This window comes from Crocodylus porosus, unplaced genomic scaffold, assembly GCF_001723895.1.
Source record: "Crocodylus porosus isolate Cpor-Errol unplaced genomic scaffold, CroPor_comp1, whole genome shotgun sequence".
In the NCBI taxonomy this organism is placed as follows: domain Eukaryota; kingdom Metazoa; phylum Chordata; order Crocodylia; family Crocodylidae; genus Crocodylus; species Crocodylus porosus.
Window position 1 is genome coordinate 5,168,752 of NW_017728932.1, and position 23,472 is coordinate 5,192,223.

At 47.5% G+C, this 23,472-nt stretch overlaps 1 protein-coding gene across 3 annotated transcripts in view; it reads right to left on the reverse strand.

Annotated features, from left to right (window-relative positions):
• Nucleotides 1–23,472, reverse strand: part of GATSL2 (GATS protein like 2) — a 169,145-nt gene that overhangs the window by 60,297 nt on the left and 85,376 nt on the right. For all 3 annotated transcript variants that reach the window (XM_019545481.1, XM_019545484.1, XM_019545483.1), the window contains exon 2: nt 17,856–17,926. In XM_019545481.1, coding sequence (XP_019401026.1) covers nt 17,856–17,926 — 71 coding nt within the window. The remainder of the gene's footprint in view (nt 1–17,855; nt 17,927–23,472) is intronic.

Below are 23,472 nucleotides of genomic sequence, written 5' to 3' on the forward strand. Positions count from 1 at the left end.
GGGGTGGGGCAGGCACTGCACACCCGGCGCAGTGCAGAGCTGAGAAGCGAGCAGCTCATTTGGGGGGCACAGCTCCTGCTGCTATGCAGACCCCAGGAGGCATGGGGTGGCACGAGCTCCCAGTTCTGGGTGGGGCAGGGCAGGCTGCCATTGCGGGCTGGGGCCAGGGCTGCACTGGGCTCTTCCGAGTTGGGGCTGGGCAGGAGTCCTCAGGACTCCAGTCTCTCTGGCCAAACAGCGCAGCTGAGGCTTGCCCCACTCTGGCCCCCAGCTCCAGGCCCCCATGGGCAGTGCAGGGCCAAGGCCAGGGCCAGTGCAGGGAGGCAGCTGGGGCTGTGGCTGGTGCAGGGCTGGGGAGCGGCAGATTGGTTGGCATGGGGGGTGCCAGCACCAGGCAATGACCCTGGGCATCGGGGAAGGGGCAGCTGCACAGGTGCAATGGCCCCAGCCCCAATCCCAGGCCCAGCTTCACTCCTTCCCAATTTCTACCCAATCCCAGCCCCAGCCCCACTCTCATGGCCCTTTCCTCTTCCCCCACAGACCTTCCATGTGTGCGTGCTCAGCCTCCCCACCAAAAATGTCTGCCTTCCACCTATGGTCCCAGACCCCTTCCTGGTTTAAGTTAAACCAGAGTCCCCCAGCATCCGAGATGCTTTGCAGCTCTGGGCTGGGCTGTGCTGTCTGCTCCAGAGAGCAGGGTTGGCCCCACCCCTCTTCTCCCAAGCCAGAGCTCTGGAACAGACTGCAGGCACAGCTGGGTCTGCCTGGCTTCCTCCTGCCCCACTCCCCTCACTGCTCGCTGCTTAAGCAGGGATTCCCCCCTCCCTCCCTCCCTTCTCCCACAGCATGGACCCCAGCTCCATGGACCCTAGGCATGTGGTATGCTAGCTATTGCTGAGAAGGGTCTGCAGGTGTGTGTGCGGGACAGGACAAAGGCAGACAGGACAGTGTCCGCTTAGGGCCTTTTGGAGCTGATCAACAGGTCAGCTGGTAAAGTCCCTCTGTTCCTTCCTTGGAAAAAGCTGTTTAAGAAGAGCCTGAACTAATGAGAGAGGCTTTTGTTTTGTTAATGGGCTACTAAATGCTGTGTTATCAGCTCCCTGCTTGCCCTCTCCCCTGTCAGGTTTGCTGCAGACAGTATGAAGAAGCAGGGAAAGGAAGACTGAAAAGCTCAGTATCATCAACAGATGCATGCACTGTACACCCCCACTTTGTCTCAGGGTGCTAGGCAGGGGCTGGGGGCTGGCAACACTCCTACTCCTGGAAAAGCCTGGGACTGTGCAGGCAGGGTCAGGGTTTAAACCTCTCCCTAATCAGAGCATCCTGCCAGGGCCTGGTCACACCCCCTGTCAGCTCAGCATTGCAGAAAGGAAGGGAGGGCTGCTCTAGCGTCCTGCTGCTTCTAGCCTGAGCCACTTCAGACATGTGCTGCTATTTCCTCAGTCCACAGGGAATGTCTGTACAGTTGCAAACCAGTTCAACCTAGCCAGGTAGACTAACCTCCAAAGACTGAATCAATTCAAGCTCAGGCTTTTGGAACGTCTGTCCCTAGCCTAAGACATCAGAATTGGGGTAGGCGGGGGACACAAAACCGCAAGGATGGTCACATTTCTGGGGATTCTCTCTTCTCCTTGGCTGTCCTCAGCCAATCAGGGCCATTAAGATCTACAAGTGAGCTCACAGTTTTATTTACCAATAGCAGGAAATCATGTTCAACTTCTCGACCAGTGACTCCAGCCAGAGATGCCCTGGGGACACGCCAGAAGCAGATAAGCCAACATACCTTTGCAGCATCAAGCTAGAGTTCAAGAAGAGACCTGTGAAGCAGCAGCTGGAAAATAACCCCCGCCCCCCAATCTCTTTCTACAGCTCTAAAATCTAAGGGTAAAAAAGAAACAAACAAAGAAAAAAGCCCCCAAAAAACAAACCTGGCTCTTTTATTTTTTTGAAGACAACAAGTTCAGCTAAAAGTATCTCAGTAAATAAACATCTTGTCCAGCCCAAAGCAACAGAGGAGTAGAAGAGAAAAACAAGTACAACATGAGTAACTACCAGACTCATTTATTTCAACCCAAAAGAGTTTTATTTACTCACCAGTCTGTTGCATGCTGTGAAAAAACAGGAAGATAAAACCAATCTAGAGCAGGCTAGAGCTCAGGTTAATGGGGTCCTTTCAAAGGACTTCCAGACCACCTGGATAATATTAGCAACGCTTCTAGACCTTTCAGAAATCGATTAACCCACGTTACAAAACTCTTTAACGCTTGTGAACGCAAAAACCGTTGTGAGCCATCTTTCTTATGGCAGCACACACGAACAAATGAAGGCTCTGTCTAATTTTGGAAGGTAGAAAAATGACCAACAGGAGCGAGCAAGGCAGCACGAGCCATAGAGGAATCATCAAATCTTGAAAAACAATTTGGTAGCAGCTGCAAAATAATGGAAACCCCACTTAAGGGAGATCAGCAGAAAATTAGCAGAGATCTGGCAGCTCAGAGGAGTATGTTATATTTCCATATTATATAGCGCAGAACTGGTAGGGAGGAGAGAAAGCGCAAGGAACCGTCTAGCCCTTGCACAGTTATGTAAGGGACAAAGACGGGACTTGGCTACCGTCAACCCCCAAAAATCACAAGGTGTTCCAAATTATTTATAATCATGCAATTTTAAACCCCCCAAAAATACGTCCTGGGCTCTTTTCATTTCCCTTCCAGTGTTTGCGCGCTGAGGGATCATGTTTTCAAGCTCTGTTCCATTATCACAAGAACAAGCAGCTTATTTAAAATGAGTAAATAAAAAAGAAGCCCAAGATTGTGACGTAACAACCCAATTCTCCAAGCCGAGGCTTTGAGGAAAACAATATACCTTTATACTCACTGCAGCCTGGCCCGAGCACCCAACCCTGCAGTCACTAGCCAGCTGTGAGGAGTCCCAATTACTCAAGCTAATGTGCTTCTGAACCTCTAGCTGGGCAGGGGCCAGTCACCATCTCTGGTGCTGGGACCTCAGGACATGCCACAGGCTCAGACGTCTCAGATGATGCCTTGACAAAAAGACGACACCGCTAGCTGCCCTGGACCTTAAAATCCATGTCAGATATCTCAAACCCTCCTGGGGCTTATAGAAGTCTCTCCAGAGTCCTGCAAAGGATATGGCCTATGGTTTATGACCTTGCAGCAGGAAAACAAAAAAGACAAGACATTTTAACTACACTGACAGATCTTTGAAAACAACCCTGAGAGTCTCCTTGATCTCAGCTGAAATCACCTCTTCTTCTTCCCAAACCGGGCTTTGTTAGCCAGGCAGAGTCTCTCCTCCCTCTTTCCTGCAAGACCTATTCAGTGAAAATTAACCTCCTTGCACCGACCAGGAGGCCTGCTTCCCTCGCCCCCATTTTACAGGCCCCTGAATTGGGCACCGTTGGTCCATGGTAGAGGATTTGTAGCCAAGGGTCAGTCAAAGTTGGTAGCTTCAGACTGCTCTCAGCGATAGCACCCAATGGGTTTCCGAGGCAGGGCAGCTGTCTGGTACAATGGGCTGCCCTTGGGTACAACAGCCACAGAGCTAGTATGTTAGACAAAACTTTTTGTGCAATACAGACACACCCTGCCCTGTCACAGTGCTCATGATAAAAAGAACAACAGTCCTTGTGCTTTGAGCACTTTTCTCCTGCTACTGCCATTATAGTTCAAGCTGACAGATTCCTTTTAGGAAACAGCTGGACTCCCAGGTAGGTAGCAGCCATAGAGGGGTATCAAGGGCATCACAGAGAAAAGAAATGACACAGTATGAGATCTATGCTACTGCTCTTTGGTTAACGGGAAGACTTCCACAAGTAAGGACTACGTAAAACATGTATGATCCAGACCTGAGTTAGTATACCTCTCTACTTAATTTGGTTTTGTGTCCTTAACAGAGGTAAGGACTAAGGACTTCGACATCAAGATGGTGTTTAATCCAGAGTGTAAAGAAAATGCTTTAAGAGCTGCAATAAAAGTGCACAGGTTTATCATGGAAGAGGGTTTGATCCTTCAGTATTCTCTGGTCTGAGCTCTGAGGCAGATGACTGGAGGGTAAATATTAAAAAGAAAAAAAAAAAAAATGAGACTTGCCCTTAATGGTTTATTAATATATCCCCTACTGGGCACAGGGAAGAATAAAGCCTGGGTGGGGCAAAGGGTTTTCAAATAACCATTTTCTGCAGTCATGGAAAGGAATTTAGAAATCAATGATCTGCACAGTTCAATGAATCAAAAACTTCCATAAGCACAAATCACAAGGCCAAACTTAATGAATGCAACCTGATGCTTGCAGACTTTCCAAACTGGAGAAGCGATTTGGAAGAACAGTCGACTTCCATGGAAGCTGCGCCGATGCTAGAAGAATATACCAGTTTAAACTACTATCCCCCATCTTTTCTATCATAAACTATTTATATTATACTTTTGTCAGGGCCTGATTGTGTACTAAGTGCATCAGGCAGGCAACATATGGGCAGCTCTAAGAAGCCGCAGTCCCTCAACTGCAGGTAAACCATATATGTATATGTATATGTATAACATAGCGTATACTCAACTGAGTATGTCTGTGGGCCAGAACATAACGACAGAAAACTTGTCCGAGCGGTGGCTGCGGACGAAAAAAAATTACTGATGCCAAACACAAAGGATGGGAATCCTTAACTTGGTGGACACTCGACTTCTTAGAGGAACAATGGTGACCTTCTTCAGCGCAATGACTGCAGATGTTGAGTATCCAAGGACAGATAAACATTAGCCAAAGGGAGATAAAACTGGAACTCACTCAAGCTTCTCACGCATTAGCTGCGCCCAAAATATTAGTGCTGTAGTCAAATAAAACAGTTTAGGCATGCTGTTGAATTAGAGGCCATTGTTATCTCAGAGCAATGTTATTGCAGGTGGCAGGAAACTAAATAACCCAAAAGTAACTTGGAATCAAATGAAGCTGTACAGTATACAGATACACAGCCCAAGTTTGCAATCATCGTGCCGGTAAATAGTGGTCTGGAAAGTAGAAGTAGATATTTGAATAGATAACATAGTCTCAGACCCTGTCACTTTGTACCATGCCAGACAGTTATAACAACCATTCCAGTTCAGGGTGGAGGGCTGTATGGTCTTTACTGACTTCCTTCACTGACCTGGGAGGTGGTGTGAACATATAGCTTATGCAGATCTATTAAGACTCCCTACAACATTTAAACATCTCCAAAAGGAAAGAATGTCTTCCTCACAAGCACCCATTACAATAGCTACCAAAGACTGAATATAAAAAAAGAGCTGGAACCCCATTCTGATCTAATTTTAATACATTCGTTCTCTTCCTATCAATTTTGTTACTTCAAATTCGGAGGTCCTCTTAAATAATAAGTAGTTTAGATTTACAGAGAAGAAAGGGACCTCTAGAGGTCATCTAGTCCAACCCTCAAAAGTTTCTTCTAGCTGGGTGAAAAGGGTGTATTTGCTAGCACACTACTACCAGCACGTGACAAAAAATGACAAACATTCACAACATGCAAAATCTGTTTGCGGTGGCCTCATTTATAAACCTTAGGCCCGTGATTTCTGGAGTAGAAAATGCAACACTTGCTTCAAAGCCAGCATGGTGGAATATTTCTGCCAGATTGGCAATTAATCTGGTTATTACCTGTAGTAAATGCTGCCGCATAAAAAAGTCAGCTCTTCACAAGGGCTCAGGAATTACTAGCTATAAAAGGATAACACTCCTGCCTGGGGAGGAAAGGACAAGCATAAACACTGTCTGCAGTGGAGGAGGTTAATAGGAAACAAAAGTTCTATTGTGGCACGTTAGAAAAATTCTTGACACCATCACTGAGGACATCTTGCTTTTGGGCAATCTCCAGGTTCACGTGTGGAGGCAAGGGTGGTAACCTGAACTGAAAGTCAAGGCAAAATCTTGGGCAGAAGGAGACTACGGTCCAATTCCAAGCAGTGCCTCAGAAATCCTGTGGGATCTGGGTGACTTCTTTTACCCTCCGACTATTTTTCTCGTGCAAAACCCCCCCCCAAAAACCAGGCTGTTGTCGCAAGAGAGAAAAACAGGAATATTTTAAAAGGATCCTGAAAGCCAAAGCATCATTGTGGCCAAAAATGTGGGCTGGTGGGTTCCAAAAATAATTGCTGTATTTTTCCCCTCGCTGGAGGAATGGTGTAGAAAAACAAGTGTAGGTTATGTGACCGTTTGCTCTGAGAAACACAGAAAAGCGCCAGCAGACAATGCATCTCTAATAGCGATTAACCCTGAAAAAAAAAGGCAAAACCTGATCTATGACTCCATAGGCTGGAGTTTGCTTCTGAAAAAACATGTGCCCGAATTGCAAGTAAAGGAAGGCGAGAGCTTTGAGACCAACTCTTGGATGCTGTGTGCGGGTATGCGAGTTTGTGTGGCACATGTATACCATCTTCTCCCAAGTGAGCTCAGTACAACCACCCCTCCACCCAGCACAGGGGACCCACCGCTGATTCTTTCCCCAGCTATTGTCCGCTGCGATTTGCTTTCAGACAGGAAAGCTCTGCTCGCTGATTTTTCAGTGTCAGCGTCCACCGCCAGGCTTCACTGACCCACTTAGTGCTTAAAAAATGAATGGGTTCCACAGCCTGAAAGGATTCAGGATTTTGTTTATGGTAATTAGGGTGCACAAACTGCAAAATTCAGCACATTTCCCACCTCCTGACACAACTTTCTCTAAATCTTACGTATCTTGGGCGAGGGCTCTGCTTCCAGATTGCTGCATCGGTGAAAGAAAGAGCCTGGGTTAGCGGGTGGGAAAAGGAACACCACCACAGACCTATCTATTCAGGATACCAGGGGGCAGGGAGAGAAAGAGGGGAGCATGGGCACATTTTTCTCAAAAAGGGAAGAAACACAGAGAGGGAATGAACTTCATACCGTTTCACTCCAACACTTTAAATTCTATCAGTTTCTATTTCAGGATGAAATAGATCACCGTAAGAGGAATTCATCTTTATAAAACCTATGCAAACCATATTTCATTGGACTGACACCATGGGAGGCAGTATTTCAAAAGAAGCCTAGAATATTAGCTTAGGCTCCCTTAGAGGCTAATATTTAGACTAAATTCTTGGAGTAGGGTTTTTCTTAAAGCAGCTTTGTGGCTATTAACTTGTGCAGGTCAATCTTATTCAGGCTTAAAGCCGTATCAGGCGTATGAGCGTTAGAGAGATGATGCGATTATTTCCTCAGAACAAAACTTTAAGAAAACGCTTCTACCTTCCCTCCTCCAAAGTGGATGTTACAACCCTTACAAGACAAGATCCAGAAGGGAAAGCACCGTGATCTGCACTACGTTTTAAATCACACTGTGGCCCGAGGTCAGAGATGCTGAGCACACCTACAGTTCGTAATGAAGTCAATAGTGGCTGCTGGTATTCAGCTGCTCCGGCATTTAGCATCCTGGATTCAAGTTCTGAGCTCAGTAAGCTCCACCCAACTTGTACAGTGACTGGCATGCACTTCTATCTGTGTGCAAATGTCTACCTGCTTTGCAGCTAAGACTTACAAGGTGAGGTCTTTAATAGACAAGATGGAGCCCACGGTGCATCAGTGCAGCCTATGTGTTGTAACATGCTGGCCTGTTTCGCCGTGACTCCAGAGGTGACTTATTCAGTGAAGCTACAGGAATCTCGTTTGTACAGGCTGTGGTATCCTTTGGAATGGAAAGTACTTGAGAAATGCTATTTATCACAGGCGTGGCACAAGCTACTTTAAAAGCATTCACATACATATGATAGCCCATGTGAAGCAGGTCGATGCCATTGTCCCTACTCCACAGAAAGCAGTCAAGTTAGAGAGGTGCCCAAGGACAGCCCAAGAAGTCACCGGCACTGCGGCACAGTCAAGTCAGGAACTCGGGCTCCATGTCTGCAATGGTGGGGACACTCTCTCCCCCCGCCATAAGGTCAATGCCACAGATAATTGGACCAAGAGTTCAAGGCAGAACTGTTTAGCTACTTCGCATATCTAACCCGAAATCAAAACACAGCTTCCAGACCCTACCGGAGCCAAAGCCCACAAAGGATGGTTGGGGCACCATTATCCTAGGGCTGCAAACAACAGGTACAACATCCCTGTGCCTGCTTCCCTAATAACACAGCCACTGACTCACAGTGATCACCCTTGCAAGAGCCATCTGATGCTACCTCGGAGCTGAAAATCCATCTAGCACGGCTCTCTGTATTTCTGAAGTCAAAGGCTTTCCATTAATTAAACTTATTCTAGCACTAGCGTAAGCAGAGCCTGCTATGCTAGAGGGGTGGCACTGGGAAAGTTAGGCCAGCTCTCAGTCACGCGGAAGGGAAAGGCAGACTCTGGACCAGGGCTGATGGGAAATAGCCAAAAGAGACCTGTCACTGCAGGGAAAGGCAGCAAGACTGCAGAAGTCGACAGAGAAAAAAAAAACTTGCCGCTGCTGCATCATGAGCCCAAGCGTTCTTCGCACTGCAAGCAAAATGGGTGTGCTGGCTTTTGGGGCGCACACCAGTGGGGGCTGCTTCAGAGGTAGAGCATATGGACAGGGTGTATCTAGGGCAGGGGTGGGCAAAATACTGCTCGCGGGCTGGATCCGGCCAGCCAGTTGATTGCATCTAGCCGGTGCTCCAGATGGGGCTGAGTCCCACATGCACCTGCCTGGTACCCGCCAACAGCACCTCCCCAGCCCTGGCCCGTGAACGGCTTCCTGGCAGGGTTGCTGCAGCAGCTGCCCAGGTACTGCTCAGCTCCCCTCACCCTCCAGTGGCTCCCTCTCCTCCTCCTCCTGCCCCAGTCTGGACAGCAGGTCGCACACGGAAGTGGTAGCAGGCATAGGGACACAAGCACCATCTGCCCAGCCAGGCCAAGGGGGGCAGCTGCAGCCAGGCGGCTCCTGCCCCAGCACGTGGGGCTCAAGCTCCAGCTCCCAGTCTCCTTCTTCCCACTTAGCTGCTTGTAGGTAGCTCACGCTGGGCAGGCAGAGTGGGTGGGAGGCAGCCAGGAGCTGCAGCTGGAGCCCTGCAGACTAGTGCAGGAGCTACCTGGCTGCAGTTTCACCTCTGCCTGCCTGGGCATGCGATGCTATTATGGAATCACCTCTATATACACTACTCAAAAAAAGGTAAATATGGACAAAAATCATTTTCTGAAATAAAATTAAAATATGTTAATTCCAGTAGATGTTTGATTTTTTTAAAAATATGATTTGGGGTTTGTTTGTTTGGTTTTTTTTTTTTTTTAAACCTATAATTAGTTAAAATGACGTCTTCCGAAGGTTTTTTTTATGTGCGCGTCCCTCAACAGCTCACCAAAACTCGTTAGGCGTCCCACCAGCTGAAATAATTTTCCACCTCTGATGTAGGGTGATGTGCCCCTGTCATGCCCTCCCTTGCATCCTCCATCAGTGGTTTAGAAATGCCGGAGGACACATCCCTGACTGTTCCATTTAACAGCTATTAATGGATCTATCATCCATGATCCGCCATCCATGAATTTGTCTAGGTCTATAGAGATGCTTTAAAATGTGTTTAGAGCACTGCCAGACTTCTCTCTACCAAAGCAAGTAAGTAGGATCACCATTTTTCCATCCATCTGGCTTTCACCATTCAAAACCCATCTAAATACTCAGAGGATCATTCCACCATTTCTGTTCTAAATATTGGAAAGGCCCATATATTCATAGGAGAGGACAGATCAGCAGCTAGCTGCGGTATCCATCCAGCCATCTATCTTCAGCTTTGAATAAGTCTGGAAAGAGCAGAGACTTAATGCATTTAAAAGGAGGAAATCATGGCTAGTCAAGCGCTCCAGGAAGAGATGTCTTGGCCTTCTTACCCAGCGTTGTGAAATAAAAATAGATATCAGCACACACCCGTCTACTGGAGGAAACAGCAAAAATATGGATTATTTATATACCGCTTCTTTAAATAGGAACAAGCAGAGAAACTGGGCCAAAAGGCTTCTTGCAGAAGGTCACAGACATAACGAATCATCTTTGCAAGCAATTAAGCTTTGCAAGCCTGCTGTGCGGCAGGCTAGTTTAATCACAGTTGTACAGATAGGATAAACCATGCAAGAGTGAGGCTGAGAGAGTCTCCTGGCCAAGGTGACATGAGAAAGTAAGGAATCCATATGCACGTTCGCCACCCTAAGCTGTTACTGCTAGTCTCACAAAACACACGTGCCACAGGAGAAACACCGTTTTTTCAAATGAGTGGGCATTTCTGAGAAGTCACCAGTCAAACCCTGGTATGGCTTCTTTGCATTTATACTGTGGCTAAATCCATCATTTGAAAACACACACATACACAATTGAATCAGGTCAATGAAAACCTCTTGAGTGAGAAAATATGTACATAGGAGAGAGAAAGAAAACACGTTCTGCTAAGAACCGGCAGACACTCCCAGTGGCCAGAACGTGGTGAACCGGGAAAAGATTTCATGATTATAAAGGTCAGAAGGCAAATTAAACAAGTGTCCGAGACAGAAACAGCTGGCCACAGAGCAATACAAAGTCAAGGGACAGCTATTTATAATTACCATGTTTTAGATTATTCATCTATTAACTTGCTCTCCCTTGTGTTTTCCGGCTTAGAAAAGGGGCTGTCATAAGACCTCCATGAATTATGCTCTGTGCTTGAACGTGCAGGCCCAGCTTCTTGTCCATTGTATGCAAGCAGACTCAAAACCTTTCTTCTTATTAATTGTGCTTTGAGTGGTGAGTAACAAGAACCTGGCGGTTCTGACCCCGGGGTCATCCAGATACCACAATGCATAAACAGGCTCAGTAACTAGGTGTAGCGACTTCACTTGGGGAGTGCTTACTTATTCGGCCCGGTCAAAATTTCTTCAGTTTCAAGTTTAGGTCTTTTGAACTTTTATGGTCCAAACTGAGACTAGACCTAACGGTGCTGGGCACTGTGCAAACACATACAGTAAGTCTGTGGGGCTGCTGTTCTCTCTCTTGTAGGTCAAGGCATAAAAAGAGAGGGTGAAATTAAAGGCCGTTACTCCCATTTTACAGATGCTCAAGTGAGGCACAGAGCAGACCAAGTATCTTCCCCAAAATCAAACAGGGAGCCTTATGGCAGAAGTAGGTAGTCCAAGTCCAGGGCCTGGGCCACAAGAGCATCTTTCTTTTCTAGATCTAGACCAGATCAGTAATGACCTAAGGCCAAATACTGATCATTGACCTACGTTTTCTTGGTTTGGTGGTCTCTGTTAATTGTCCAGGAAAAAGAAGCCCACAGCAGAAGGGCTATTTTCAAGTGAGCTTTAATTTATATCCTTCACAGCAGGAAGATTCACCCCCTCCTTCACCCTATTTGCTTTAATGCTCTTTCCCTCTTTCTTCACAGTCACAACTCACATCTGCTGTTTCAGCAGGGGAGGATCACACACAGCAGCCCTCAACCAGGCACAAATGCTGTGGGAGCGCATGCTCGCCTTGGAACTGGTGGGGACAGAAGGGTTTAAGTGGCCCATCCAAAGCCAGAGGTGGCCCGTCCAAAGCCAGAATGAGAGTTGACAGAACCCAGGTCTCTCAACGCTCATTCTGGCGTGAGCTCTGCTGATTAAAAAAGCTGCCAATCATCACTACTGCACGCAAGCTTAACAGCCAGCCCATAAAATGACTTGCATCCACCCCACTGGTGATGGAAATCAACCTGGTACAACTAGGCAGCTCCTGGGTGCGTGGTCCTTGCAGACACGATGCAGGCGAAACAAACCTTGACGCAGGCCTGGGAGAATCAGGCGGCCTCCCAGGGCCCGAAAATGGTAATTTTTCCCCATTGTCCAATTATTATCATCATTATCTCTGGCGGTGGGGGGGCCTGATACTCAAAGCTTGCCCAGGGCCACCAGGCATCTAGGTATGGTGCTGAGTATCAACAGCCTTCTCAAGACTCATGTATATAGCAGTTGCTCTCCCTTTACAGATCCCAGCATCTATGCTGTTATTTCCAGGGGCCACGTTTCCCTTGCCCCCCATGGTATACCACATGCCCGTGCCCCCCACCACTACACTGCCCCCCTGCCCCCAATGCACCACATGTCCCTGGCCTTATCCTCGGACGTTAGTTCCTTGTTGAACAAAATGGCTACGTATCCTCTCTCTCGGTCAGGTTCAAAGCAGGGGAAATCAGAGAGATATTAGGGGCTGAAGAGGAACTAAGAGATACCACTGCGTGAAAAAACACCCAGTAAAACTACTGCATGCTTCCTCCTCTGCATACCTGCCTCTAGTTACACCGGCACCATCATTTACCACCACTCTTTTCTTAGGCTTCAGCAGTCAGGAGGAGGAAGTTGCAATTCAGTTCTTCATTTCACACTGTGCTGTGCAATTACGGAGACACTGAAACGGGAGGCTAAATGGATGGCTTTTCATTCAAAGCTACCCAAGCAGAACTATCACTGAGCCTAGCAGTGGACTCCCAAGTGAAAAAAGGATGAATAGAAACGGGATGAGACTGCTGAGGGGACCGGTACTAGGAAATGGAGAAATAAACTGGATATGCTGTACAAAACCCGCAGCACAGATGTGCCATTTGAGGAAAGTGCAGCCTCCCCTGCCATCTCATTTGGATGGCATCTCCAGGACAAAAATGCAACATCAGCAGTTCATTCCCAGGACGTGTTAAGCAGGACTTCAAAGAGCACCGCTACCTCTAGATGCTCCATTGTTTGCTTTTCTCTTGTGAAAGCTAAAACCCTTCAACAACACCAGCAAAGCTGGAGGGGCTGGAGAGACCACACGCTACGGGCTCAGCTGTGGGAGTTCAGTGCAGAGGACAAAGCAGTGGAGAACCAAGTTTTTGTCCGCGTCTGAGAGATGCAAAGGGAGGGATCTCTACCAGCCCTCAGGAAGCTTTCAAGCAAATCCTGGCAAGAAAAGCAGAGCCGAGCAACAGCGTATATTCCCAGGCATGGTTTAGGGAGTAGGAGCTCATGCTCTTCCATGCCCTGACTTATGCAGTAGGTCAAGGTTGTCCAACTCCTAAGCAGACAGGGGCTGCCCACGCTGTGCGCCACGTTCCCTTTGCCCACCACGATACACCACGTGCCCATGCCCGCCCACCACTACACTGCACCACATGCCCCCAGCCTTACTCTCAGCTCCCTGTGCTGCCACACTACCCTGCCCCTGGGATGGGGGTAGGGAAAGGCACCCCAGAGACTCCATCTGCAGCTGGAAGCCCCTACAGAAGGTGATAAATCCTGAGGATTTTCCACTCAGCCACCTGTTTTCATACTTTTTTGTTACGCCAGGTCAACAGCAACCGGGCACAGACTTTTCGGTGCTATTAGCTGAATGCAAACATTTTGTCCCCACCACTCCCCGCTCCAAAAAACCCCAACAACCTAAAGGAAAACCAAGAAACAGCCACTGGAACAAATAAGACTCAATGGTGATATAACCCCTACCTCGCTGCCATGGAATTAAAGCAAAGAACCAGGCTGAAGCTGATTCCCTCCATTACAACGACTGCTTAAGGGGCTTTGAGCTGCCGTCATCTTCCGGCGCGAAGAAATAATGACCTCTTTACTTGTCTGTGTTGCTTCCTAATCCCAGGCAAACCGGCTCAGAGAGGCCTTTTTTGTCAGAACAGTTAATAATAAAAATGACAGCAGGTTATGGGGTGCTAACAATTGTGGCGACGGATAAAAAACCCTCATTCCAAAGCAGAGCTGCAACTGCCAGTGGTTTTCCAACTTAAGCTTTTTTTTCCTAACTGCTCTCGGTGATACAGCAGAGGATGCGCTAGGGGCACTGGTTAATCCCCCTTCCTGTCTTGCCCACTAAGCCGCGCAGAGCAACGTTTGCCCTCTGATCCGCAGAGAAGAACGGCAGGTAGCTGTTGCTGTGGATCCTGCCTTTTGCAGGATTACTTCTGTATCTGGGGAGAACAAAACATGACATCATCTCCACGGGAAGAGCTTTTGACAACGCTGCTCACACTGTTAACCTCCGCGCTGGATGCAGGCACTCCCGGGGCTAAATAAATGGAGACAACTGGCAAGAGGCCTATTTTAGGCTGAGGTTACTAAGACTCCCTTGCATCTCTGAAAGGAAGGACAATTAGTTTCTTTCTCAAAAACTCCCCAAATCCTTGACCCGGTTGCCTACAATCTTTTGGTTTTGTTTTATCCTCACAAGGCAGCACCCTTGTGCCTCTCTGAGCCCTTTCGTGCCGTCAAGGGCCAGGACTAAGCAAAGAAAAACAGATCTCTTCCGCCAGCTTGGCTTCACAGCCGTTTGAGGTAGGTGCTCCATCCTCCATCCCGGGAGTGTCAAAGGCACAAAGGGGAATTGGGTGCTAAGGAAGGGGGTCCAGATGAGATGGTGGATCAAGAAGCTGCTGTGGTTTTGTTGATCCTTGAACAACGGAAACATCTCAGGATAAAGGAGAGTGTCTTTAGACACGAACCTAGAACGTACCAGGGCGCGAGCAACTGGATGCAAACGCTAAGTTTTAGTGCGAGGTACCTAAGCTGCCAGCTGTCTTTGAGACAGTTGCCCCTGAGGCTTTTAAGTACCCGGCCACCAGTCCCCAGGTGCACTAGGCAGCACTACTCTGGAAAAGCTCCTTTTTCTCCTTTCCAAGACAACACAGAGGATGAGTGCTCTCATGCTAGGATCGGAGAGGCTCCGCTTCGTCAGACTGAATGGCCGAACAGCGCAATAATTACCTGCAGCTCCATCTTATGCCCTTCAGTTCCAGATGGTGCAATGCTCTTGATGTCACAGCGTCTGGCTGAGGCTGAGGCTGAAGAGAACAGCCTGGCTGAATGTCAATTCAGACAGGACGGAGGTAATATTAATGAGCCAAGGGAAGGACCCCGAGGGGAAGGCAAAAGAAACTTGGATGCAGGCCTCTCCCCATCCAACAAGTGTTGGGTGGAGAGATCTTGGCATTCTTTGCTGCTCCTGGGATTATAAGGGCCATCTGTAGCCAAAAACCACTTTTTTTTCTCCCTACTTACATCTGATTACCAGTTCCCAGGAATTTGCCTACAGCCTGTTTTTGTGACTTGTCATTATGCTACAGTCCTAAATTGCATGCTCACATAATAGTCTTCCACAGGACCCTGCTTCATTGACTGAAATGGAGGAGGTGGGGGGAGACCGTGCTTGCTTTGCAAGCCACTGCAGCATGGTTAAGTGAACAAGGCCCACACGGAGGATCTGGGGTCTGTTCCTCACTTGCTATTCACTTGCTCTGTGACTGTACCTAGTTTTTCCCCTCCTGTTCTTCTTGCCCACCAGACACCATTTGCTGGAGGTGGCGTTTGTTTCCTACTGCACGAGGCACCCAATCTCTGCTCTGAACCTCTAAGCTGCCGCTCTGACGCAAATACTTCCAGCACTAATTGAAACTGCATGTGTAGACAGCAGAGTATTCATAGGTAACGTGCTCCGAATCTGCAACAAGGAACGGCTGTTCCTTGAATGTCTTGCCTGCTTATCGTGGAAAAGAACAGTAGCACGTGACCCTCCATAGCATCTTAACACATCTTTCACATTTCAAAAGAGCAAATACTTGTTGTTACAAGTCAGACTGCTTTTAGGGGAAGCTCTGCCTCAGGACTCCCCAAGAAGGCGGCTTCTTTAGTCTCCCTCTCCTGGCAGACACCACCCTGCCCCCAGCTCCCCATTGCCCACAAAGCCAGCCCTGATGAGGCTTCACAAGGGGCCAGCTTCTGGCTTCAAACCCCTGGCGTCTCCAGCGATCTGCACTCTCCCCAGAACGCCCTTCTTTTATTATCCCAACCTTGTTTAGACTCAAGGCACTCCTCAGAAAATGCCAGCTCTTAGTTTACACTCTTTTTCGTTTTTGACTACAAATATATATATATATAAAAAATACTACTACTACTAGAGCAATTCTTTTGTTGCAAAGACCTCAGAAAGACCACAGCAGGTCAGAGTGGCTTTAACACTATGATGGATTTCTGGTTGAAATCTCTGGGTTTATCTTGTGAATCACGGCGGCATGCAAACTTCACGTGGAGCCCCACGGCATGTTTGAAAACAACTCAAGGCACCCCAAGGTGCTGGGGCAGGTAAGGTTGAGGATCACTGGGTTAGCTCTTTGGAAAGGGGGGCAGGGGTGTTTTCTTTTTCAAAGGAGGGGGCAGAGTGCTGACGTCCCAAATAGCCCAGCAGACCGCTCAGCTCCCAACGAACAGTCTTTATTGTGCCACTGCTGTTCCCTCGGCCCGCCCTTGGACTCCCATCTGTCCTCCCTTGGACTGCTCCTCCTCTCTGCTCTGTCCTCCCTGACATTGCTCTCTTTTCCTTGCTCTCACAGAGCCTCACTCTTTCCCCCCCACAAGCACAATCAACCACACTGGCCACAAAGCCATCACAAAATTATAGTATTAACCCTGTTAATACTGGGTTACTCACCCATTCAGACGAAAAATAATGTTCTGGGGAACCAATCAGAGAGGAGTCTGTGGCCAGGCCTGGACTCCATCTCTCCCTGGGGTGAAAAGGCCATCTAGAAGTCCTACCTACGCAACTATTTACAGCAAAGCCTATTCAGGCTGAGCCCTCCCATAGTGTTGCCCACAAGAACGCAGGCCACAACTTGCAGAAGAGCCCATGTAGCCTCTTTGGTCACAGCGGCAAATACAAATGATCACAAATATTCCAGGATCAGCTAATGAAATTATATAAACCGATAACCCAGAACAGATTTATATTCCGAACAACTGTGATCTGTTTGCGGCACTTCCTGAGAAAGGGGCAAGCATCAGCCCCTGAAATGATCTGCTGCAAATTATGAAGCCATTTAATTATTAATAACTACAGCCGGTTTTAAATTTCCTTTATGTGCTTTGCGATTATGAATATTGTTATTGTGGGAATGGTGGTTGCGACTCCGTGGCTGACACTCTGCGAAGAATAAACCCTTCTTTTTCACACTGAAACGCATGAATTTTGCCTCCAGTTTTGCTAAATGTTTAGACTATAATTCCAGCCCCAAACAGCAGCATTTGAGCCAAAAATAACAGGAGCCCAGCACTTCCTCATTCCATTACCTAAATTACACTGCTACCAACAAAAATTTCCCCATATGATACACTATTACAAACTGTTTCCACAAGGGCAAACCATTGACTCCATTAGCAATCATTCAACACCCCACACTCACGACACTGGCTGCTCACAGAGTCAACTCAGTGGTCTTCACGGCTGCTCACAGAGTCAACTCAACAACGTTGCACCGATTGAGTTTTCTGAGCAATTCAAGAACAGCCGGTTCTGCCCCCAGCCAGCTGGCAGCAGGGCACGGAGGTAGCGCCGGGTATAGGCTGGGAGCCGGTAGCAAGGATTAGGCAAGGTGCTCGCTAGCGATTTTTCAGTTTTTTATAGTAAGTGGTGGATCTAAAACAGCTATTTTCAAGCACTTCTTTTAATGCAGGGGAAGAAGGAAGATCAAGACCTCAAGGAGATCTGATGATGAACCAGCCTGAAATTAAGCCTGATTTCATTTCCAGAAATCAAACACGAGAGTGTGTGGTTGGTTTGGGGTTTGGCTTCGCTTAACACTGCTCTTTCAAAAGCAAAAACAAAATCTTTCTGAAACTCTGGATCAAAACGTATTCCCGTCCTGCCCGTGAACCACTTTTTACAGCAACGACAGGCTGCTTGCACGATCAAAGTGCCTTCTGTAACTGTGCTTCTTGCATCGACAAAAGGGACCGTTTCACAAACACTCCAGTTTAAAAGTCTGATCAGGACAATGACAAACGGTGCACGTGCCTCCCTCCGCCCTAGCCTGGAGGGGGAAGTGGCGTGCATTGCGACTTACCTAGAAAGCCCTCTTCATCCACAATGATCGTATAGTCTTCCGGTGTTTCTGTGAGGCTGAAGAACTTGCACCTGCAAAGGAGGGCAGGACAGGAGCTTTGTTAGCTGTAGCCTGAGCATAGTCTCTCTGTGCATTCAAATGATATCCACAGTCCGCCCCATTCCCTTTTCAGAGAGGCTACACAGCTCAGTGTTAAGGTGCTGCCCTGGGCATCCAAGGACCTGGATTCTGTTCTCGGCTCCGCCACTTATCAGTTGTGCGACCCACACCCCCCGCCTTCTGCCTTTCCACCAGGGAGCTACTCATTTCTCTATTAATTTTACAAATCTTTTGTATTATCATAGCAGCCGGGATCCAGTCAGGGGCTGGAACGCTACTGCGCTTCCCACATACAGAAAACACACATTTGCTCATTGATTCAACTATGCAAACTCCCCTGTCAACCCTTCAAAAGGCCCGTGTTTATCTTCTGCATCTGAAGTGAAATTTCTTGCCCTCGCCTTCAAGGCCCTGCATTTCTGACATATCTGTTTAAAGGACAGGAGCCTGCCGTCTTCTCTTCCGCACATCTCAGGGACTTTTTACATTTTGCCCCTGCAGAATGCCATTCCAGTCCCAAATGTCACCCCCTTTACAAGTACAGTCTCATTTCCTCCATACAGATACCTCTTGACAAGTCTCTCTTCACCTCCAGCTCCCAACAAAATTGAGGCAATAGCAGCAACATTAATTTAGACGCAAAACAAATCTAAGCTATCTCCTTCTGGGAACCTCCCAGTATATCCCATCTTCTTTGGGCTCCTCTTCTGACTGTGTTAGTCATTTGTGATGGGCCCTCTCTAGTTTGCGTGGCAAAACAGTCAACACTTCTTCCAAGAGAAGTGGTGCTGGCTCCTGCCCTGGGGGTCTTTAAGAGGAGGCTGGATGAACACCTTGCTGGGGGTCGTTTGACCCCAGTACTCTTTCCTGCCATGGCAGGGGGTCGGACCAGATGATCTGCTCAGGTCCCTTCTGACCCTAAAAGCTATGAAACTACAGCATAACATACCATTTGTCACTTTATACTATAATATACAAAATAAGTGTAACATTGAGATCTGCCATATTAGGTAAATGAAAATCTAGTGTTTAACAAGTTACGATAAGGAATATGACTCCTGTTTTATACAGAAGCACGTGTGTATGTGTGTGCATGCACACTGTCTCTCTCGCTCTTCAAAACCTGCAACCCAGATGCTGTCTGGTCATCTCCCAACAATGGCAGAAACACTGAATTATTCAAATCCTTGCCCAATTTCCCATAACAATCACTCCATAGCCCGTCATTAAACAACAACCACACTGTGACTTGCACTGGCTTTTCAAGCAGTGCTCTGAAGCAGGCAGACTGAGTGTGCTGCTCAAGTCACAAGAGAAATTTTTCCCTCCAGGAAGCTAAATTTGGTTCGACAGGTTTAGCTTCTGTCTATGCAAGCCTGAATAGTGGGATTTTTGCAGTGATATTTATAACATTGCCACATTAAGCAGAGGCCAGCTACTGAGATATTTTAAGTCCTGAAAGGACTAGGGTTTTTCTGGGGGTCCCCAAATTTCATCTTGAGGCTCTGTGGGAAAGTCTAGCTGACAATCAGGCCTCAGAGGACTAGTACACAGAGCTATTAAGCATCCAGAGCACTAAGTGGAGTACAGTATGTGGAAGCTGAGGATGGTTCAGCAGTGCCGAGATAGTCTGCATCTGCTCTGTGGGTTAGGCTCCTGCTTGTCCTACACCAGAAGTGGCATAGCTACATTACAGCAGTGCTAAGTGCATGCCAATAGGCTCTGCTGGGCTGTGGCGGCATGTTTGCAGCATGACACTGGCTTTATGCTGCAAAGACAAACCCTGTGCATCTACAGCTGGGAACTCAGAATTAGAAGTGGTCTTTGAAATTGGTTTTGAGGTTTTCTTCAGCCTGGCTGAAAAGAGCACAGAATGAAGCTTCTCCCTGCAAAATTAACTGAAGCAAAATAATGAGGCATCTGCCGGCCTCCTTCAGCCAGTCGAGTGATGTGAACCCCACCCCCCCACATCATGCAACTTCTCTAGTTTTCTCTGGTTTGACCAACACCAGCTAGGAAATGCATTATGTGCGGCAGACCTGGTAAAAAAAAAAAATCTTCCCATCAAAATTGCTTTCGAACAGGTTATTTGGTTTTCAAGTAAAGATATTTTTGAACAGTATCTCCGTGCTGTGCAGTACTTTGATTTTTTTTGTTAAAAGAAGTCTCAGGAAACCCCCCCCCCCCCCAAAATAGTTTTTGCTGTATGGACAGAAACCCAACTATTTCAGTTTCAGTACGAGATAATCAGTGTTTGGCCCTGGAAAAAATAGTAGTTCAGTCACCTCATCTCCCTGTTTTCTTCCTTTGGCTGGGACTCTCAGTTGGGCTTATTCTTCTACCATGCATGTGTTACAGTATAGCATCACAGGGAAGTAGAGCTGGAGGGGACCTCAGGAGGTTATCTAGTCTAGCCCCCCCGTCGAGCCAGGATCATCCCTGACTAAGTCATCACAAGCAGGAGAGGGGCAACAAGAGACGCCTTCCCGTTTTTCCTGAGAAATCAGGGCAATCGACTAGTTACTTCAGGTGCCTGTACACAAATGCACGGAGCCTGGGAAACACGCAGAAAGAGCTGGAAGTCCTCGCATCATCACGGCACTAGGACGTGATCGGAATAAGAGAGCCTGGTGGGAGCTCGCGTGACTGCAGCACTGCCGTGGATGGGCACAAACTCTGCAGGAAGGACAGGCAGGCGAGAAGTAATGTAATGTAAAAGACCCATATGATTGCTGTATGAAGCTGGAGATAGGCCTGTGCAAAGTCCCGGGGTTAAGGTCAGAAGGGAGAGCAATAATGGTGATGTGGTGGGGGCCTGCTATAGACCACAGTTTCTCAACCTGGGGGTACGCGAGACACAGGCAGGGGGTAGGTAGGTACCCCAACACTCTCTCTCACCCTCTCTTGCCCTCTTTTCCTCTCAAAACTATGGGCCAAACGTTTGGTGCACCATGCATTCAATTTGCCAGTCCTAACTGGCATGCCGCACTTTGCGCAGCACTGGGTTCAGCCCTCCTTGCTTTGGCCAACATCACCTCTAGCCCAGGCACATACTTGAGTTGTGAACTCCTGGTGTAAAAAGTGGCAACCCTATCCACGCCAGATCAGACACCCGTTATATCACAGCCTCACATACACAGCCCTTCTTCCAACACATGGCACACGTTAGTCTGTAAATAGAAAATCCCCTGGAAAATTGAATGTTGGGGTACTTATTAAAATTTTCAGAAGTTAGGGGGTACTTTTTTACATAAAAGGTTGCTATAGACCACCAGGCAAAGGTAACCTGAGCAGGGTGTGGGGCCCGGGGCAAATCAGCCCGATCCCGCTCTGATCCTGGACCCTGAAGAAGCTGCCACCGTCACTGGCGGGGGTGGGGGGGTAGTAGTGAGTGGCTGGATGCGGAGTCACCACTCTGCCCAGCTCCACGGGTCCCCCCCCGGAGGGTAGTAAAGCACGGGAACGGGTTACTTAGAAAGGTTGTGGCATCTCCATCCTTGGAAGCTTTTAAGACCCAATTAGGCTGGGATAATTCAGTTGGGGATGGTCCTGCTTTGAAGGGACCGGACTAGATAGCTTCCTGAGGTCTCTTCCCAACCTAATTTTCTATGATTCTACGAAAAGCATTTCTGAAGTCAAAGTATATTACAACCATTGCTCACCCCACACCCACACAGCTTATCACCTTATAGGAGATAACATCTGACCAGAGAGGCCATTACCACGGAGCAAGAGGGAGTATGACGCATGTAACTAAGAGCCCTGGGGTAGCATTTCTGTTTTTGTCTTGAGCTCTAACATTTTGGTTCTTCACTAAAAAAAAAAAAATTAAATTAAAAATCTCCCTGTGGAAATACTGATGAAAATCACCGTTTGATTTTGTTTTTATTGGGAAAGATAAATCTTTCCCAAGTCATTTGACTCTCTGAAAACTTGCCCTGAGTAGTCAGAGGGATGTTGAGACAGCTGGGTGTGAATGTGCTTTACACATTGGCAGGAATCAAAAAAATATTGCTAGAGACTTCTGAGTAATTTTACTTTCTCATAGCCTACTCTGCATTATTCTAATAAACACAAACGAAACTCCAGAGTTCGGCATTTGCCAACTTTGTATAAATACCGTGCCAGATTTTGATCTCAGCTACACAAATGTAAGTCTTGAACAACTTCACCGACTTCAGTTTTCCCTGAAATCAGGAGATGTGTGATGATGTTTTGCCAAGATCAGAACCTGGACCAATGCTTCAGTTCAAAATGTCCAAAACTGTATTTTTTTCCAGTTCAGTTTATATATCAGAATGAGAGACAATTGAAGCAGAATATAGAAGGATGACATATAAAAATGTTATTTAGTTTGCAAAGCCAAATACTCAAAATGGAAACGTCATATTTAAGTGGTTACACTATTAAGGTAAAGGTAGTTTTCCACCCCTGTACATTTGAACGGGACATATTTCAGTTGGACGGTGGGGTCCAGTAATAAAGGCAGTGTCAAAAAACATCCAGAAGCTGTCAGCGTGGCAACCTCCATCTGGCATTTACTGATTTGCAAATAAGTACTCGACTTTGCAACTTTGATTATACACCTGGAGTATTTTTCTTGGTGGCATTTCCATTCTTAAAAATACATAAATCAAAAAGCAAAATCTCTCACGTACCGCCATTAATTCTCTTGCATGCAGTTGCTGTGCACCCTCCCCATCATAAGTGAGGTTAGAAACTGGAATCCTTGTTACTGTCTGCGAACACAGGGCTTACAAGAATAACTACATTTAGCTATCAGTTGGAGAAAGCTCCAAATCCAGGATGGAGGTACAGTGCAGCTTGGGGTCTCAGTCTGGGAGAGGCTGGTTTAGATACACCAGTGTTCACGTTCAACTATTATTCTGGCAGGCTGCCTCAGTTTCCCTGAGAAATGCGGACAGCAGTCAAACAAAGAGCTCAGGTTTGTTGGGCTGGAGGAACAGCAGGAAGTCGCTGAAGCAAGTTCTGCTGGAACTTGAGCCAGGAGTAGGGGACACTCATGGTGACGGTGAGATTACTATATGAATAGATGGGAGATGACACACTGCAGCTCGAGGCCATGAGAAACCTGAAGGACAACTGAGAGTCAACAGCTTGCGTGCGATGTGTTTACAAGTCGTTCTGCTGTGCCTCCATGTTCCCTTGCACCCAGCTGTTCGCACACAAGCCCCCATGGCTCACCAAAAGCATCCGGGAATGTCTCCTAGCTAAAAGGAAGGCGTACACCCAATGGAAAGGAGGGGGCATCACCAGGGATGACTATACTGCAGTTGCTCGGGGATGTAGGGCAGCAGTCAGGAAAGCCAAGGCAGAGATGGGACTGGGACTAGCTTCCCGGATTAAGGACAACAAGAAGTCCTTCTTTAAATACGGAGGGGGCAAAAAGAAGGTGCCGGGTAACGTGGGGCCCCTGCAGGACACGTTAGGAAATTTGGTCGTCACACCAGATGATAAAAGCCAACATATTTAATGATTTCTTTGCCTCCGTCTTCCT